The sequence below is a fragment of the Melospiza melodia genome, chromosome 13, assembly GCF_035770615.1.
Source record: "Melospiza melodia melodia isolate bMelMel2 chromosome 13, bMelMel2.pri, whole genome shotgun sequence".
In the NCBI taxonomy this organism is placed as follows: domain Eukaryota; kingdom Metazoa; phylum Chordata; class Aves; order Passeriformes; family Passerellidae; genus Melospiza; species Melospiza melodia.
Genome location: NC_086206.1, coordinates 4,615,723 through 4,636,057, shown reverse-complemented (window position 1 = coordinate 4,636,057; position 20,335 = coordinate 4,615,723). Strand labels below are relative to the sequence as shown.

The window sequence follows — 20,335 nt, the reverse complement described above, 5'->3', positions numbered from 1 at the left end:
GTCTTTATGTAACAGGTTTATCTAAGCAGTTGACCAGCTGTATAAAAAATTCATCAAAAGAATGTCACTCCTGTCCCCTGAACAGAAAAACTTGTTCATAGAATAGTTTGAGTACACAGAAACATGGAATTAAATTAGCTAATCCTGCAAAACAGATGTTAACACAGACTTGAACATCCCTGTATCACAGTGTATGGGACCCTGCTTATAATTCACATTTTCTGTTCTAGCTTTGTAAGAGTTGGAGATCTGTCTTGTTTTCTGCTTTCCTGGTTTCCTAAAGTATCAGACTTATGGTTGAAGCATGTTCTTTACAAATGTCACTTTACAGAAGTTTTCTCCTTGGCTTTTGGTTTTTCAGTTCTAGTGCTTCTGAGCAGCTCAGCCAAGAGTTCCTCAGACTATTTCAGAGGGCCTCAAAGGAAACAAAGGCATTTCAATAGATGGAATATTCACAGACCTTTTCAGGGATGTTCTGTGAGGTGGTGGCCAGAAGTGAATTTGCTGCTGTTTCCCTTTGTGTGCCCCTCTCCCTGTCTGAAACAGAGGATGATCCCCACCCCAACAGAGGATGCTGCTCCTGTCCCTGGCCGTGTTTGCTCAGTGACAAGAGTGCTCAGTTTTGGATTTGGGGTACAATGAGGGAATGGGCCTGGCCCTGTGAGTTCAATGAATGAGAACAGATTACACTTGTTGGCTTTGCTCTCTGCTGTGCCAGCTGAACACAGCAAGGCTCATTCTCTGACTGCCAGCCTTGCTCAGGTACGTAGGCAATCAAGGATTAATGAGTTTGCATCTAGCTGCTTTCATTTAATTTAAAGCCTGTGAGGCAATGAAGTCCTCCACTCCTGATGCCTCCAGCAGGATTTGAGGGACTTGGGACCAGTTAAGAAAAGGGTCTTTAATTTTCTGTCAGGAGCACAAGCATGTGAAGGAGAGCTGTTCCTTCTGTATGCACTTTAATATGTACAGGATTGGGCACCTTTTGTAAAGTCTGCTTAAATCTTGCTGTGTTGCTAGGGAACTGGCCCTGTCCACAACCAAAAAACATGGAGACATTGTGTCCTACTGGTTTCTGGCAGAGTTTACCATAAGAAATGGCTTAATTGCAACAAGATCTACTAGCAGGAGTACAAAAAAATGTGATTTGTCAGCTTTTTTGTCAGCTTTTTTTAAATTACAAATATTTTAATTCTATCACACACATGGAAATCCCTTTCAAGCTAAAAGCTAGGCATGTGAGGACAGCACCAGAATCAAACACTTCTTTATTTTTTAAAATACTGATTCAGCTATTTTTAAATTTACTTGAGTCAAAGTACAGTGTTTGCAAGCTTAACAAGCTTGGATACTCTCTGCTCTTTTGTACTAACTAAGGCTATTACTATTTTCAAGACTCTTATAAAAAGAATTCATTATCTATGTTTCCAAAATGTATGGTTTTTCAAGTTTTCAGACTGCATTTAAAAGAATTAGAAAAAAGAAACCTGTATTTATGGAGAGCTAGAATGACATTTCTGATACAGTTTCTTAACCATTTCAGGATATAAGAACTGTCTGAGTTGGTTTAAATTAGTGATAAAACAAGGCTTAGAACCCCAGATAGCAAAGAATAAGTCTGCTATCAAAACAGGACAAAATTTGGGCAGCGAAAAAAATAAGCCATGGGGAAATCAAAATGAAATATAGTCTGAGGTGACCTCCCTTAAAACAAACAAGTAAATTCTGTCCTATTAAGCTCTCAGGAGAGCTGCTAAAGAATTTTGAAATAATCCAGACAAGGAACTCAACCCCACATTTTCATTCTTGTCAGTCCTTTTCTTGCAACTCCCTAAGAAAAAATGATCCCTTGTGTGTTTTGTCCAAAAGGGTGAATTTTTATTGTATAAAAGCACACACTTTAAAGCTGTAAGTCCTCATTCCTTGGCAGTCATTAACTTCAGGTTTATGGAGAAACATATATTGATCCTTTCCAAGGCATGGGTGGGCAGGGAGGCAAAAAACTCTTGTGGATTCATCAGCCTTCTACACGGGACCAGGAGGAATCTCACAGCACAATACCATTAAAAACCTGGAATATCTGGCACCTGTTAATAGCTTTTTCTGCTCCTCTCAGGATAGTTACACAATTTAACAGCAAAAATATGGAAGACACAGGAACTAGGAGACCAGCCAAGCAAGGATGTTTTTTCTTGTCACAGCTGTAGCTTATAATGTCATTTATGTGTACACAAGTGCAATGGCCTTTCACAAAACTCCTTGTGTTACAGAGAAGGTGTTTCAATATTCAGACCTCAGCTTTTGTCTTACACTGTCTGGATGCATCTCTGTAAGAGAGCAACTTTTTACACTGACTGCTCCTCCCTGGATTTTCTAACCCAGAGTTAATGTACAATAATTGACATGTCTGTGTGTTGATCAGTGCCACATGTGAATTAGAACATGCTCATCCTTGGATTTTCTAATCCAGAGTTAATGCACAATAATTGACATGCCTGTGTGTTGATCAGTGCCACATGTGAATTAATAATTTTGTGGTGGGCAGCCTTGTGACTTTCATTGCCACAGATCACATTAATATTGTGGATTTTACCTTTCTGACCCAGTGTATCCAACAGAGTGAGTTTCTTCCTTAACTTGTTTTCTCCTGGATGTAAATAAGGCCCTTATGTTGTTCAGACATCATTTTTTGTGGTATACTATTTTAAGATGTTTGGCCTGATCTAGATTAAGCAGCTTCATATAACTGATGAAAGAGCTATTGTTTTTCACAGCAGAAAAACTGCCACTCATCCAGATCACTGACCTATTTCTGGGAGTTAGAGGTAACCTTTCTGAAGTTTTACTGCTTTTAAATGGGATGTTTTACACTATTGATATTTTGGTCCCATATCTGAAGTGTGATTACGCCATTATTTAAGGATCAGATAACAAAAGAATTCAACTTGATTTTCAGATGCCAAAAGATTTTAGTTTTCTGTGTTTTGGTACTATTCTAAAGAAAGTGTTCAACGAATCAGAGCAATTCAGCTCCAGGGGTTATTCCATTACTCAATGATACAGAAATTCCTCAGGCCTAAACATCACCACTATAGCCCTCACCACTTTCCTTGCTCTGGGATCCAGTGGAATTTGTCTCTATTGCCTGAAAGGGATGATGAACCATGTCTAGAAGGAACAATTTAAACAGCTCACCCTAACACTACACTGGTTTGTGCATTACCCTGCAATCAGAAAACCAGCACCTGCGAGTTCCTGAGGATGGGAACAGTCTGTAGACAATCACTCTTCAAATCTTGCTTTTCACTTTGACTTGCAAAGGCCAGTGCCAGAAGAAAACATTAGGAGAATAAACTAATACTGCATAAAGAGATTTTGTGGAGGCTGACATGAATAAATGTATTTAATACTACACATATCTTTTCTCTGCAGGACAACAGAGCTTGCATATTTTCTATGCTCTCTCACTGTACAGAGAGGGCTACAAGCATTTTAAAAGGAATTAGGGTGTTGAGATTCTCAGTCAATGTTGGATTGCTGGCTCCCTGCTCCTTGCCATGGAACATCTGCTAAAGAACTCTTTGGGAGAGTTCTGGGTTTTTAAGGACCAGCAGAATAACACAACACTGTTAGGATGTTTTATATTTGGGGCACTTCAGTACTGACAAATGCCTTCTCATTTTATCATGCTGCAATCAAGATGACAAAAAAGTGTGGCAGCTAGTAGAAACTCCCCCACAGCACAACAAAAACCAGGGTCTCAAAAGGAAAAGTTTGGCACATGAAAAGCTGCAAAGAAAAAAAAAAAGCTAAACCTCCACCAAACCATTTCTGCTTGTTGTGAGCCTGCCAAAGCAGAGCAGACTTTCTCAACAGAAAAGGCCACATTATGCTAGAAGGAAATGAGCTGCAAGGCACAGGAAAAGGGAACACGAGTGGAGATTTATGGCAGTGCTGAAAGCAGGCACTGTACTGCCAGATCAGGAGTGAGACACTTACCAAAGGATGCTACCTTTGTTAGTTCATCTGTCAAGGAAGGAGTTGCTGTTGTATCTGAACTCCTGGCACTCACTGCAGAGCTCATTGCTTCAGCCTTGTGATCAGAGTCACTCTGTCTCAATCAGAATTTTCTACTTTTTCTAGAAGGTAAGAAGGTAAAAACCCCCCAAAACTAGCAAAACTCACCCAAACTAAATCCATTCAAACCAAAACCATCAGTCAATGAATGCTTGATAGCTAATGACTTGGAAACAGAATTGTGTGGCAGTCATTGCAGAAAAATACAAATTCAGCTTTTTTTTCCCCTTCATATTGAACATGAGGGACTTCACAGGCTGAATTCTCCTTGATATAGACTGCAGCAGAAAGGCACATCTGTGGACAAATAAAACCCTTTTCTTTCTCCAGAAATATTCAGTAAAAAAAAATTATAAAGTTTTAGGGCTCTTTCCTCCCTTCCCCCCAGGAATTTCTAATTACAGCTCCTTTTTAGACTTCCTCTGTAAGTCAGTTTACTCTCAGAGGTAAGCTGCAGAATCTCCCTGAATTTTGACTTTAATTTGAACTTTGCCATGGTTTTTACTTTCAAGTGAAACTGCAGCTTGTTTTCAGCTCCCTAAACTCAAGTGAAAGGCTACTCTAAACAATTCTTATGGAGAAGTGTAGGTTGGAACAGTCTTGAAGAACATGGGAATATGTAAAATATCATGCCATAAATGTAACTTGCATTTTGGTTGGGCATCTGCTGCACCAAGGAAAATACAGGTTGGATGTTAGAAAAAGTTTTTACAGAAAGGGTGATAAAGTTCTGGAATGTTCTGCCTGGGGAGGTGGTGCAGTCCCCATCCCTGGGTGTGTTTAACAAAGCCTGGATGTGGCACTGGGGGCCAGGGTTCAGCTGTTGGGGCTGGGTGGGACTCGATGATCTTGAAGGTCTCTTCCAACCTGGTCATTCTGTGACTCTGTGATCTCCAGCTTTCCTTTCTTCCAGCTACAGGATCCAATCTTTCTCAGCAGTATGAACCTTTTTTCCTGTTGGGTAGCATACTAAATTATGGACACCAATCAGCTTAAATGTACACATGGAATGGGGACATGTAATTTTCAGTAGTTTTGAATTTGAGCCTAAGCCTCTGGGCTATATGGAAAAAAAATCATTCACAAGTCCCTCAAAAGTGTCTTTGTGGTTTCTCACTAGTAAGGAATCTGTGCCATTTATCTCAACAAAGATTGACTGCTGACTTTACTAAACCATAATTTGCATTTATGAGAGGACAAGACACTGAATTACAGAGCTCAATCCTGAACCATTGCCCCGAAAAAAACCCCAGTTGTGCATTTGTAATTACTTTGTGTGTTCCATCAGTAAGTGCCATGTGGAACTAAATGCTCAAATATTAGTTAGCAAGGTGTGTAACAGATAAGTAAGGCTGACTCCTTTCTAAAGTGTTTAGAAACATTTTTTTTTTGAGAGAGAGGAGCACTGAAGTGTAATCTGTATTACTCTCACAAGTCACCAAACAAAAGTGTGTCCTGAAACTTCAGTTAGCTATAAAAGTGAAATGCTCTCACATGGATCCAGAGAGTGAGAAAATTCTTGCTGCAACAACACTGTTTTCTGTGACTCCGGGCAGGATCACAGAAATCAGGAAAAATCATCCAGTAATGTGGGTGGTGGTTCTCTGCTTTTTTTCCATACATCTTTCTTTCTGCTGCAGTTCTGTAATGTGGGTACTGCTCCAGTGAAGTCCATTGGGTCTGACTAGAAACGATCTCCTAATGATTTGAAATGTTACTTGATTAACAGATGGATCTGATTCAATGACCAAGCCCAGTCCACTTGAGCAATGGTGGCACATGAAACATGACCAGAGAGGACACAGCAAGCACTGTGCATTAACACCTATCCATTTCCACTTGAAAAAGAGGAATATGAAAGCAATTCCCAGTTCCACGCGTTCTCTCTCCCCAGTGTTAAGCTAGCAGCTTGCTGAATCCTGTTTCTGCCAACAAAGACTGTCTGTGGGGTTTTAAGGGATGTCAGAATGGCAGGGGCACAGCAGTAAGGAGACAGCTAATTGACACACAGGAAGGCTGGCAAATGGCTTTTTGTTACTGACAAGGAGGAAAATCACATTGGGGTGCAGCCCTGGGAAGTGATATTTATGCAAATAAAAACTTCTGTGCACATGCATATGCAATTATTTGTACATAAGACAGGCAGATATAATTACAATTATAATTATAATTACAACCAAGGCAACTCAGTTGTTCTCCTGATGGATCACCATGGTGTGGGCAGTAAATTGCAGTACAGGCCAGGACAACTCTGCCTAAGGAGGCATCTCTGATGGAAGGAGGTTTCTGAGCTTGTGGGCATTCTGCTGAGACATTCACTGGGTGGCTGACTGAGGGGGATGACAGCAAGCCTGTGCTGTCATCTGGGCACTTGGACAGATAAATGCCAGAAAGTTACTTTCAGAACTAACAAAAATTGAACATATTGCTCACTGAACACAGTTTTGTTGCTATCACTGGGCCTGAATCAGGAACCAGTTTATAAGGGATCTTACATCAAATTCATGTGTGAGCAGAGTAAGTACCACAAGCATTTTTTAAGCAATGCCAAGTCAGCTGATGCAGATAACTTGCCTGCCTGTGCTCAGCAAAATAAGATGTATTTAGTTTTAGCTGAAATATTTCATTGTAGTTGAATTTGTAAGTCTTCTAGTCAGTCTCATATAACCTGATATTAAATCATTCATGAGTATACAACAGGTTTCATCATAATGCTAGTATGACCCTATGGCTACTTTCATGCAGTTTTACAACCACATAAATAAAGCTTTTAAGATATGTTTAACTGTTTGTTTTATATAATGTTACTTGATCTGTATTAAACAGTTAAACAACCCTTTTTACATGTGTTATAGATACAATTTGTGTATACAGTTAAACATTTCTAGTATATAAATGGTGAATTTTGTTGTTCAGACCCAAAGAACCAGGCTGCTTTAAGACATTAATCAGCCTGCACTTTCTAGTTCTTGTAACTTTCTAAAGAACAATGGAATGTGGTAGAAATTACATCAAGTCATGGAACTTTTTACTTAGCTTTTTATCTGCACAGGCAAGACTCCAAGGGAGGCACTGTATAGCTAAGATGCCTGTGTTCAAAGAAAATACACATAAAAAAATCTTAATTACATATACAGTCCTATGAAAGCATGTGCATGAAATAACTGTTCAGTTAAATACAGCATTGATTTCTGTGCCTGCCAAATAAATCTAGTGTGGATTTCAAACAATGATATACTATCTCTATGTTGTTATCTAGGACATAATAACACATGTATGTCACTACTTTTTAAGCTGTATCCCTTCATTTAAGTAGTGGCAAGATTGATTTGCAATGCATGTGAGTGCATTAGATTATTTGTTTTCACTGTACATAACCAATTTTGAGACAGAGCAGTTTGGGTGTTTCTACAGCCTGTCTCAGGCACTTTCCAAAAGTGCTCTTTCTGTGACAGAGATGAACTGCCAGAAAGATTTGTTACTGCTACTAAACACTGTTCAGTTTTACAGTCATTGACTACCAGTCTCTATTTGGAGTTAAAGGGTTTTGTATTCAGTACCTTTATTTACATCAGGATACTCAGAAGAGCTGGCTTCTGCCTCAGTGTGAAATGAACTTTGGAAATAGTCTTCTTCTCTGATCAGGCTTGTTTGTAAACAAGTTTAAAAATATAAATGAAGTAATGAAAGACAGATTTATGTTGTGCAAAAGTTAGGCTGCTGAGAGAGATCAGGAGACTGTTCTATGGGGTGGATATAGGAAGGATGTAGTCCTAATTTGATGTAGTTTATTATGGGTTTTTTCCTGCATAGTTTTTGTTATGAACTGCTATTTCTTATGGCAAAACCTTTCAAAGCTCTATAAAAGGAGGATAAAAATTTGAAAGCGTAAGTTTTGTGAGTGCATTAAGACAGCATAGCAATTTATTGTGTTGATAAATACCTCAGTTGTGAAAGTAGTAAGAAAATTGCCCAACAATTCAGAACATGTCAGGAAGATTGAAAAGTAGGACCTGTTTTCCAGGGAATTAGCACAGGGCATGGTGACTTCAGCACAGCTGGCAGGGTGCAGGCTGTCTGTGCCCTCCCTGCTCCCTGAAGCAGACTGTGCCCTGTACCACAGGGCAGGCTGAGCCCCCTGAGCTCAGCAGCCATGGATGTTTAACCTGAGCTACCCACAGAGGCTGCAACTCTGATGGAGGACTGCTGACAGACTGCAAATTCTACAGACTGCATCCTGCCATTACTGAAATATTCTCAAATAGAGCGTGCTCCCACCCCCAAACCTTCTCCTTCACTCCATGTCACTGCTGATTCCTCCCCAGCACTGACTCCCCAGCTCTGCAACTCATACAATACCTTATTTCAAACAAGCAGAATTAGTGTATAGAAGGCAACCACAAACTTATTAATAATGTATTTATAAGCTCATATTTACAGTATTTTTCAAATACTCCCTCATGTTTCCTCTTCCTAATTACTAGAAGATTATAGTTCTCTATATCCATCCTGCAGCTGATTAGAATTGTAGAACAGTCAGCTAAACCAGAACATTTGGTGTAATGCTGGCAGATCACAGCATCAAATTTCTATTTGATAATATTAAAATATGGTCATACATTTTCTGTACCTGCAAGAACATTTAAAGAAAAATAAGAAAGCATAATCCTTACGTCCATACAGAGCAAGACAAGTTTTTTTTTCACAAGTGATTTCTGGTTTTCTTGGTGTTCTCAGTATGACTTTGCTGCGGGATGCATTAGAATCTGATGTCTAAACCCTTGAAATGGGTTTCCCTCCTCCACTCCAAACCAGGAAATCCAGTATGATGGCTGACATAAAAGTCCTGGTCTGTCCTTTGGTCTGTTCCACAGGCTCTGACACCCTGACTGCATCTGTTCTTTCCATGCTATTCAATCACTTGGAAATAAATCTTCCCCCTGTGTTAAATTCTATCAAACAGAAAACTTGTGAGTTACCTGGTTGCCGAATATCAACTTAGATGAACTAGTTTATTTTTTGTATAAAGGAGCCTTAAAAAAGATTTCATTTAGTTAACTCCACTAAAGGCTTGCAAGCCTATCTGATGTAATTTCGTGTCCTCTGATTTGAGGTTGTCATGTTTTATGCAGTGGCACCTACAAAGCCAGACTATTCCTACTACATACCACTTTGTTACAGAAGTCTTTGATACGTGATGTAACTTCATGCATCTGCGCACAAACAAATCAAACTAAAAAATAGGATCCTATGGTTGTGTTTCAAATGTCTTCTATGAAAATATGGGGAAATTGGCAGAAGAATTTTCAGGCTTTATGTGGCAAAGCAGATAACCTTCTCTAACGCTTAGACCACTTGAGAGTACTACAGTTTGTCAAAAATGTCAGTGCATTTCCTCGCTCAAATGTCCCTGATTAGATGAGAAGCTGTTTCACAAGATTTATTTTGGACAGGCATGACATATATGAATTCTGCTTGCAGGATATTGCAAATAAGGTTGATGAAAGGTTGACTGGGAGAGAAGGGTAGCAGTCTCAAGGTACCATTCTGTCATACCTAATAAATGACAGAGATGCCATAAATCTTCCCTATGGCCAATAGCAACTCGGGGAATTCCTAACCCTGGAAGTGCCTTACCCACAGCAAAGTGCAGCACTCGAAACTTCTCTCTAGCACAAGGTCATCTGAGCTCCACTGAGATCCAGAACCGAGATTTCCCCCTTAAATATGCTGAGGGACTCAAAATAAAGGTAGCTCTCGATATGTAGAACACAAAAACTGCAGATACAGATTTTATTTTTTCACTGTGGGAATGGACTGAAATATTTTCCTTTCATGTAACAGCCTTGCTCAGAATGATCCTGTTCAATGGTACTGAAGTTTTTTTTTTTTTTTTTTGCGAGACCATATCCACCTACATTGCATATAGAGGCATACATGACTAAGAGCACAAAATTTCAGTAGGGCACTATGATCACCTATAGGAAGCATGCAGTGAAATAATCTTCCTGAAGCTTGGTGTCATCAATCACAGAGACACATGGGGGTGTCCAGGCAGTTCTGCCTCTGAGCCGAGCCATTCCCATGGATGTGGCAGGTCCTGCTGTGCCCGCTGTTCCCTCCCTGTGCTGCCGTGCACCTTGACACGGCTGTCACTGCCAGCCTTGTCCCCGGGTCCTGGTGACAGAACGGCAGGGTCTTCCTGCGGGGTTTGGAGGCTGACTGCCTTAGTACAGGCTGCTTTTATTGACCTGGGCGAATCTTCCTTGCTCTCACATCCCCAGCAGTGATGGAGCACACGGAGGGACAGAGCTGCCCCAATTTCTCAGTTTTGATCTGTTACGGGAGCAGCAGCTCAGCTCCGCTGCTGACCGCTGTGCCGGCGATGGCTGCTGGGGACAGCACCGCTGGCTGCTGGGGACAGCACCTCTGCCAGCCACGGCTGCTGCGGGACAGCACCTCTGCCAGCCACGGCTGCTGGGGACAGCACCTCTGCCAGCCACGGCTGCTGCGGGACAGCACCTCTGCCAGCCACGGCTGCGGGGGACAGCACCGCTGCCAGCCACGGCTGCGGGGGACAGCACCTCTGCCAGCCACGGCTGCTGCGGGACAGCACCTCTGCCAGCCACGGCTGCTGGGGACAGCACCTCTGCCAGCCACGGCTGCTGCGGGACAGCACCTCTGCCAGCCACGGCTGCGGGGGACAGCACCGCTGCCAGCCACGGCTGCGGGGGACAGCACCGCTGTGCCAGCCACGGCTGCTGCGGGACAGCACCTCTGCCAGCCACGGCTGCGGGGGACAGCACCTCTGCCAGCCACGGCTGCTGCGGGGGACAGCACCGCTGCCAGCCACGGCTGCGGGGGACAGCACCTCTGCCAGCCACGGCTGCGGGGGACAGCACCGCTGTGCCAGCCACGGCTGCTGCGGGGGACAGCACCGCTGTGCCAGCCACGGCTGCGGGGGACAGCACCGCTGTGCCAGCCACGGCTGCGGGGGACAGCACCGCTGTGCCAGCCACGGCTGCTGCGGGGGACAGCACCGCTGCCAGCTGGCGCTGCCGCCACCGCGGCTCCGGGACAGCCCGGCGCTGCCTTCCGAGAGCCCGCGCTGCCACCTGCACTTTGCAGAGCCCGATCTCAAATAGACGAATCAACCTGGTTTAGCCTGATAAGCGAGAAGCCTCAGCAGCTCACCGGGCATCAGGACAGACTTTAGGACACCTCGCGATTTGGCGCTCGCTGAACTGCTGGGCAGAGGGGGCTCACTCTGGCCGGCCCCTCGGCACGGACCGGGTGTCAGCCCCTCGCCGCCCATCCCGCCGCGGGCCGAGCCGCACGGAGCAGCGGCGCGCTGTCCCCGGCCGGTGCCGCGCACCTGCCCGCGGAGCCGCGCATCGCCTGTCCCCGCGCCGGCCGGTGCCGAGCCCCGCCGCAGCGGCAGCACAGCCCAGTGTCAGGGCTGTCAGCGGTGCCCTTACCGATGATGATGGCACAGGCGCTCACCAGCCCGATCTCCTTCTTCAGCGCCACCCGCTCGGGGCCGCCGGGCAAGCGCTGCTCCCCGCCGGCCATCGCTGCCCGCGCTGCTCTGCCCCGCGGCCCCGCGCGCATGCGCCGCCCCTCGGGCCGGAGCCGGGGGGGCCGCGCCGGACGGGGCCGGACGGGCCGCGGGACCCCTGCGGGTGGCGGTGCCTGAGGGCTGCGGTCACTCGGGGCGCGGCCGCTCTCCGCTCCTGCCAGTGCGTTCCCGAGGGGCCGCGGGGGCAGCAGAGCCGGCGCTGTGCGGCGAGGGCTCAACGCCGAGCGCTGCGCTCGGACATTGGGCGTGTCGGGCAGCGGGTCCTGCCCGGCGCCACGAGCCAGCCTGGCGCCGTGCCCGGGCCCCCTGGCAGAGCCGCCCCGAGCGGGCTCCGGGGCCACCGCCTCCTCTTGGGCTCTGTTAGTTGAGGTGGTGCGATAACCTACAGAATAAACGTTTTATTGCTTGTCATCGGTACTGCCAGAGTTAAAACCAAGACGGCAATGCCCGAGATTGGCTGGTTTCCGTACTTTTTAACTTAAGTTTCTCCGCTCTTTCTTCTCACGTTGTTTGACACTTTTGAAGGGCTCTCGCACCGGCTCCTCCGCACCCGCGGGGCTAAGAGGCTGCGGGGGCTCTGTCCGGGGCTCTGTCCCTCCCAGCCCCGCGGGGCTGAGGGGCTGCCATGGCTCCCTCCCGTGTCCCGCACATCCCTGCGGGGCTGAGGGGCTGCCATGGCTGTCTCCCGTGTCCCACACAGCCCTGCGGGGCTGCCATGGCTCCCTCCCGTGTCCCGCACATTCCTGCGGGGCTGAGGGGCTGCCATGGCTGTCTCCCGTGTCCGGCACAGCCCCGCGGGGCTGAGGGGCTGCCATGGCTCCCTCCCGTGTCCCGCACAGCCCTGAGGGGCTGCCATGGCTCCCTCCCGTGTCCCGCACAGCCCCGCGGGGCTGAGGGGCTGCCATGGCTCCCTCCCGTGTCCCCCACTGCCACTAGGGGCTGAGGGGCTGCCATGGCTCCCTCCCGTGTCCCGCACAGCCCTGAGGGGCTGAGGGGCTGCCATGGCTCCCTCCCGTGTCCCGCACATCCCTGCGGGGCTGAGGGGCTGCCATGGCTCCCTCCCGTGTCCCCCACTGCCCTGAGGGGCTGCCATGGCTCCCTCCCGTGTCCCGCACAGCCCCGCGGGTCTCGCCGGGCCGGCAGCGGCTGCTGACGAGCTACAGCTGTGGGTATCTGCCGGGGAACATAAGGAAAGAAATGTTTTCTTTCTTCACACAGGGGATGGAGCTTAAATGTTGGGATCTGCGTTTGGCAAATCTTTGCTCTGTGAACAAACTGCCTTCATAAGAATATCAGTGAATGAAGTCTGCTCTCACGCGATATCAAAAAGCTGAATCGTAGCTTGGACACCTGGGCTCTTCCCTCAAGTTATAACAGCCAAGGGTTTATTGATGGGAATGCCCAGATCGTTTCTAAGTTTACTTGTTTCTAAGATGACACCGTGTTTATACGATGTTTATAAGATGAAGATACCTTCCTAAGGCCATTTCTGTGTTCAGAGAAGACCCCCGTGTAGGTGACCTATTCTGAAAGTGCACAGGTTAGAAACATGTCCTAGGAAGATTTTGTGGTAACTGACAACGTGCACCAGTGGGACAAACAACCAGTGCAAACTGGCGAGGTTGTGGCAGGGTGGGACAGGCAATGTCTGGTTTTTCACCCCAGTGAAGGAAGTTAGGAGGTTTCTGTGGTGACACCAATCTGATTTTCTTTGTCTTCACAATGAAAACTATGACAACTGGTAAGCCTTTTGAGAAAATCCGTGGATTATTCTTAGAAAGCTGATAATTGTAAGTGATTTTATTTTATACTGCTGCTTTATTCTGCTCCTTTTATAGAAAGGCTTACAGATTTTCAGAGGCTGAGGCTTGTTTCCTAAGCTGATCTACTGCTCTGTTTCTGAATGAAGTGCCTCACTAACCACTTCTAAAATGTCCTTTTTATTGAATGACTATGTGATTTTTATAAGAAAGTTTACAAGAAGAGTTACTTTCTGGACTATATAAACAGTACTACTGTTCTTCTTTTAAAGACCACAAAATACATATACAAAGACTGGAAACAAAGTTTCAGGTATTCAAAAGTAACCTGAAGTATTGGGTGTTTCTTTTAGCTGCCCTAATCGATTGCTTCATAGCCTTCTTTCTTAGTAAGCCATGTATATTTTAGTAGGTACTTCTGAAAGTCTCTACATGCTTGGCTTATATAGACAAAATAATGTATTTTGGAGAAGTTTTCTATGATAGTCTATTTCTTTTGTAAAAGCTAACAAAAATTAGTTTGAACATCATTTAAAAAATACAAAAGTCAAGAAATATGTGAATGAATGGTGTTTCTAACTCTACTGAGTTTCAAGAACCTAATGAAATTTAGGCTTAATTAACCTTTAGAGAAAACCCACACAATCTGTTAAATGAATGACACTTAGGAAGGATAACACTGCACTTGTTTTCTCTGGCTGTGGTAAAAGTGTTGGTTTGCTCCGAAGTTTGTGTGATAGAAATCCCAGTCAGCCCTCTTCTACTGATTAGTGAGCAACAGAGCCTGCTGGCCGTGGGAGGATGGAAATGAATACTAGAATTCAATTAACTCTAATAAACTTCAAATCAACTGATAAGTAGCTGTAGGATTTTTTAAAAAAAATATTCTGGCCAGTTTATAGGGCTTTCCCAGGGAAAATGCTAAATATTTTTGTGCCTGTGTGTACTCTTCCTTGCTGATAGGAAATATTTTGTAATTGTTTTGTAATTGTTCTTCCTTACTGAAAGCCAAGAGGAACAACTAAGTGACTTTACTGATGTAACAGGTAATAAGAAGGAAAAACCTAACAGAAAGGTACCAGAAATCTCTCCTTAGGAGAGGCAGTCAACAAACCATTACAGCTGTGAAAAGCAGAGGAACCTTAAAGCATCTTGTCTTGCTATCCAGTTTCACCTCGGGTGCCTTTTGAACAAGGCTACAAGAGCTGGCACTGGAGACCCATGGGGTGAAATCTCAGCTTCATCCCAGTGAAACCTCTGGCAGCAAAAACATTAATGAGCTGCCGCATCTCAGTGTAGCTTAGATGGCAGGATATTGTCTATTACACCTTACAGCTTCAGCACCAATCCTGGTTTGTTTGATCCCTGAGGGCAGCGTTGTGCCCCTGCCTTTGCGTGGGGCTGCTCCCAGGAGGATTAGGCAGCTTTTGTGGCTGGGCAAGGTGTACTTCCAGGGGCTTCTGACACAGCAGACCCAACACTCAGCTGCCTGCCTAAGGAGGGACCTTAAAAATGTCCATTTGAGAGGACTTTGCCCAGTCTTTGTATGTATTTTGTGGTCTTTAAAAGGAGAACAGTAGTACTGTTTATATAGTCCAAAAAGTAACTCTTCTTGTAAACTTTCTTATAAAAATCACATAGTCATCCAACAAAAGGACATTTTAGAAGTGGTTAGTGAGGCAGTTCATTCAGAAACAGAGCAGTAGGAAACAAGCCTCAGCCTCTGAAAATCAGTAAGCCTTTCTATAAAAGCCGCCGTATAAGGTATACATTTACCTTTTTCTCAAGAAGATTAGCATTAATTTCACAGTTGCTGCTCTGTGGCATCTCTGCCAGCACATTCTGCCTAATGCAGTAGAACCCTGTGGGCAGTGTAGCCTGGTTGCTTGGTGGGCAGCTGTCGGTTTCTCGGCTGTTTAGGTGGCCTGGAAAGGCCCAGGGATGGCCTTGGACAGCCGAAGCTTCAAAGGACGAGGAGAGACTTCAGATCTTTTCTCGGTCTCGGTGTTTATTAATTGTTTATCTAAAAGATTTTCTTTCAGCCCAACAGAGGTCTGCACAGCAGCCAGCCATGAGCACACTGAGAGCCCCCGGGGCGGTCACCTATCTTTATACTCGAAGTTACGTGTACAATATTTATCAATTTTCCCCAATACCTTTTACCGTTATTAACCGGTGCACTTCTAGTAATAACCAATCCCAAAGTGCCACCATCACCACAGAAGATGGAGGCCAAGAAGAAGAAGAAGAAGAACAGGACATGCCCCAATTCCTCCATCTTACTTCTTTAGACCCCCCTGTACAGAAATCCTAAACCCTGTGTCTCACACTGTAATTAACTTATCCCTTCACCATTCACCCAGTGAAATCCTCCCATCCTCATACAGGTGTCGTCTCCTGTGCAGGATCAAAGTCCAGCCACCAGACACTTCTGGCAACATTCCAGGACTCCCGAGCCCCCCAAGGGTGGTCTCGGTCACTCTGTACCTCCGTCCTGAGGTGCTGAGATCCCACAGGCACGTGGGGCTCTGGGTGCGGCTGTGGGGTGATGAAGGAGGATGGTGGCCGTGCAGCAGCAGCATAGTCCCTTCCTGCCACGTGAGACTGATTTCATCTATGGATTAAAGGGCAAGGGGTGCAGCCAAGAAATCTGTGCTACTCACTTAATTTAGGATTGTAGTCCTGGACCACTGTAGAGAACTTAATTTTTCTCATTTGTCCCAGGACAAATTCTTTCCCTAAATCCACATAAAGAACACTGATTTACTGATTCTTTTCCCAGGGTGTGCATAATAATTTACTTTCCTTTTCAAAATTTTAAGTGTTTTACTACTGGTGAAGGATTAAGCAGGTGGCTGTTTGTGACCCAAGTTTTCAATATGCCCACATCCATAGCAGAACACTGGAGTGTAAAACAGCAGTGAGCCAGAGACCTGTTGGAAAAGACAGCAGTGACAAAGGTTGCCCACATTAACTGCCAAAAAACGCTCTTTCTTTATTTTCTTCCTATTTTTTTTTTCAGGCTGAGTGCCTGCCTGCTACACTGTGGTTTTTGCATGAGGGTGAAGAGAGGACTTTTCTCAGTTTGTGGTGGTGTTGGCTTATTTAGGTTGTGTATTTTGTCCTATTGTTAATATAGTTTCAAAATGAGCAAGTCAGAGGGCATGTAGGTTCTAATTAGTAGTTATCTGAGGCAACTCTTGGAGCAGAAAACTCATTTAAATTGTTTTGGATTTGAACATACTGTATCTACTTGAGTGACAAAACGTTAGAAAGCAAAAAAGCCAAAGTTCTTTGTGAGAAGGCAATTGCTGCATAGCAACTGCATAGAGAGGATGCAGTGAAGCTTGCATGTATTCTCCTTTGTTGCTATTTTTGTCCTTATTTTCTTTATGTTCTGAAATGTACAGAAATTCTTGAAGTTGTTGGAATGAGTTATTTCATTCATTGCTACTTATGCTCTAAAAAAAAGAGAAGTAAATAATAGCAATTTGAGTTTTGTATTTTGGAAAGAAAAAAGGAAATTTAATATGCTATTTGTGAAGGGATGCTGTGACTGAGTTTTCAAATGAATGTGATCTTTGATATATGGAAAGGAAACAAGCTTAAAGAAATATAAAGATTCTCCATGATAGCAGTAGTTTTGCAGTCTCACTCCATTTTGGATCCATCTACACAAATTTCTGTTTTCCTAAAACCTTACAAAACTGAAACTTACAAGAGTTATTAAAACATAATTCAACTTTGAACCTAATGGGCTCCATGAACAGCAGCTGGGAAACAGTTGCTTGGAAGAATGACGTGTTTGTTGTATATTGTTAAATAAAACAGTGGGCTGGTTGGTTTAGCAAAAGGAAATTTGGAGACTAATGGGATTGTAAAGCGTTTCTTAATTGCTAATAAACTTGTGAATAAGGTTTTCCATGTTGTGTCTGTGGAAGGCTCATACAGAATGTGGGAGACTGATCTCAGCTGTGCTCTGGATGTGCCTTGCACAAGTGCATGTTAGAGGGGTTAGTTAGGATGTGCCACCCCTGCAGCTGCTTTGGGCTCCCACTGCAATGGGATTGCTGTTTCTCTGTGTTTCTGCACACTTCTGTAGCAGGGCAGAAACTTGGGGAGAATTAGGATTAAACAAGAACACAAACAGGAGAAGGCCACCCCATTATTGGAAAGTGACATCAGTGGGAGGAACTCCTAGGAAGCCTTTCCACTTTAATGGCATGAGTCCCAACAGGTAACTCTAAATCAAGCCCAGGTGCAGGTGGATCAGTTACTTGTTGAAAGCATCCTACTCTCCATCATCTTTCTCTATTGTGTTCAGTCTGTAAGACAAAGGTGGAAAACGGTGACCTTTGCATTTCTGGTACTGTTTTCTGTTGTACATCTGTTTCAGAAAGCTGTAGAAGAAGAAGGCCCATGAGTATGTGATTACTCTGTGCCTCCCCAGTGCCTGCACAAGAAGGGTATGTAACTCCTGTGTGACTCCCCAGTACCCACACAAGAAGAGTGTGTGACTGCTATGTGACTCCCCAATACCCACACAAGAAAATGAGGGATGTATGTTTGAAAAGGAAAAGCAGAATCTTTTTCTCTAACTCAGTAAAGTAGGAAAATGTCCAGAGTAGCTTTTATGGTGGGTAGCCACTCTTCTCTGTGCTCAGGGCAGCAGGAGAGAGGTTCCCTCAGCTGTGGGACTGTTCTGGCATTATCTTAAAGAGGCTCATGGAATCCCAGGCTGTGCTGAGTTGGAAGGGACTCCAAAGGGTCACTGAAGTCCAACTCCTGGCCTTGCACAGAACACCTCCAAGAACCCCACCCTGTGCCTGAGAGCAGTGTCCCAGTGCTTGGACTCCAGCAGGCAATGGTGTACACCTTCTGAATTCTGCTGTGTGCTGCATTTGTTGGGCACTGGGAAGAGGCACAGGTAGGGCTGGCTGTTTGCACTGACTGATGCAATGGTTCCATGGCCCTCTGCAGGATCTGGGAACTTTAATTCTGCAATTTGGGAATCTCAGGATGTTCTATAGGCAGTGTCATTGTGCTTTGTTCTCCCCTAACAGGAATGTTGGTCTTATACACAGCAGGGGCTTGCCTGGTGTTGATAACTCCACAGCTTCTGTAAAGGACAGTATTTTGACAAAGTGCAGAAAATTCAGGGCCAGCTGCTTCACATCCTTTGAACAGCACACTTTTATCTGTAGATTCTGGTGACTGGAGTGTTTGCTGTCTTTTAGGTAGATAATTCATCAGATATGAACTGCTAGATACTTAGATACCATTAGATACATAGATATCTGTGCAAAAATCTATTTCTAAATTTCCATCTACATGAAATGGGTCATTTAATGTTCAAATTCTATCATTCTACCCTCCCTTCAAAGACATTTCATGACTCATAAGTAGATGAGTGTAAGTAAATTATGTGTAGAGTTATTTGTGGGTTGTTGATGAATGAGGTTTCTGGAGGCAGAGTTATTGAAAGAACCTGGATTGAATTAAGCATTGCCTCATTTGCTGTGTTATGAGAGTATCTTGAAATGCAGGGTGAAAGGGAATGAAAGGATGATCAATTTCAGAATAAGCACTTGTTTTATGCATCTTTTTAAAGCTCTCTGATAACACTGTAGTATTTCAACATTTCACCACTATAAAAAGCAAAAAGAATGTCTCAAATCACTAATCTAAATTGTGCCTGTTGACTCAGGCATTTAGCTTGAGGTTCACTGGAAATTTTAAATATCCTTTACAGAAGGAAGAGACCCACCAAGTCCTTTCCCTCTTACCTATCCTGCCCTTCCCTGTCCTGCATGGGTATGGATGTTAGATCCTTTCTTTCTTCTTGCCCCACTTTTTCAGCTAAACATCAGCATCCTAACTTTACACCATTTCACCAGCCAGCTGAGATTGTCCTGAATTTTATCCCTCACTTCTGCATTTGGTGAACCCATGAATTTTTCGTCTCTGTTTTGTCACTCAAAGTGAATTATATTGGCCCATGGATAGATCCCAGGAGAATCACTCAGAAATTTCTTTCTGGCTTGCCAGTGTATTTTGAATAATTAAATCAAGAGAGGCATTTTTTATTATTATTTTTTAAAAACTAGTTACACAGGTAACATCACAATTAAAACTTGGCTCTAATTTTATATCTTCTAGCTTATGAACATAACACATTTGGCAGAGTTAAAAGCTCTAGTTTGAAGGAAGCTAGTTCATCTCTGCCACTTCCTGTTTATCTGCTGAAAGAAGTTCCCCATCAGACACAAAAACCTCGACTCACATAAAGCCCTCTCTGAGAACTCTTGTCACAGAAGTGCACTAGATGGCACTCTGGATCTGTGTTTTACACTAAATGTGATCTCAATTGCCTCCTCTGATGATTCTTGGAAGTACTTACTTTTGAAGTTTGGCATCTAAGTTTAAGATTAAAATTACTGTAGCAGTAAAAGGCTTGTGTAAGTGGGTTTGGGTTCATGCTGTCATTTACTTCTCCTCCCTCCCCCCCAGTAATCCTTCAGCATCTATTTTTAAAGCACAATTTTATGTATGCCACTGAGGGGGTAATCCAGCCCTGTGAGGGCAGCTGGGCCATGTTCCAGTGCTGGCTGTGCACTCATATATCCATGTTTGATGATGAAGAAGCAAAATAAGAGGGGCAGAGAATGGGGATCATCCTGCCATGTGTTCTCCCAGTCTGAGTATGGCTCAGATATAATTTGAATGAAGGCATGAAGGTTGATGAGACCAGCCATTGCTACCATGATCCATAGGTTATCTATCTATCTATCTATCTATCTATCTATCTATCTATCTATCTATCTATCTATCTATCTATCTATCTATCTATCTATCTATCTATCTATCTATCTATCTATCTATCTATCTATCTATCTATCTATCTACCCACCTACCTACC

At 44.3% G+C, this 20,335-nt stretch overlaps 1 protein-coding gene across 2 annotated transcripts in view; it reads right to left on the bottom strand.

Annotated features, from left to right (window-relative positions):
- The window catches only part of SLC7A10 (solute carrier family 7 member 10), a 41,005-nt gene extending 29,351 nt beyond the window's left edge, over positions 1–11,654 (bottom strand). For both annotated transcript variants that reach the window (XM_063167652.1, XM_063167653.1), the window contains exon 1: positions 11,556–11,654. In XM_063167652.1, the coding sequence (XP_063023722.1) occupies positions 11,556–11,649 (94 nt within the window). In that variant the 5' untranslated portion in view covers positions 11,650–11,654. The remainder of the gene's footprint in view (positions 1–11,555) is intronic.
- Between the last annotated feature and the right edge of the window lie 8,681 nt (positions 11,655–20,335).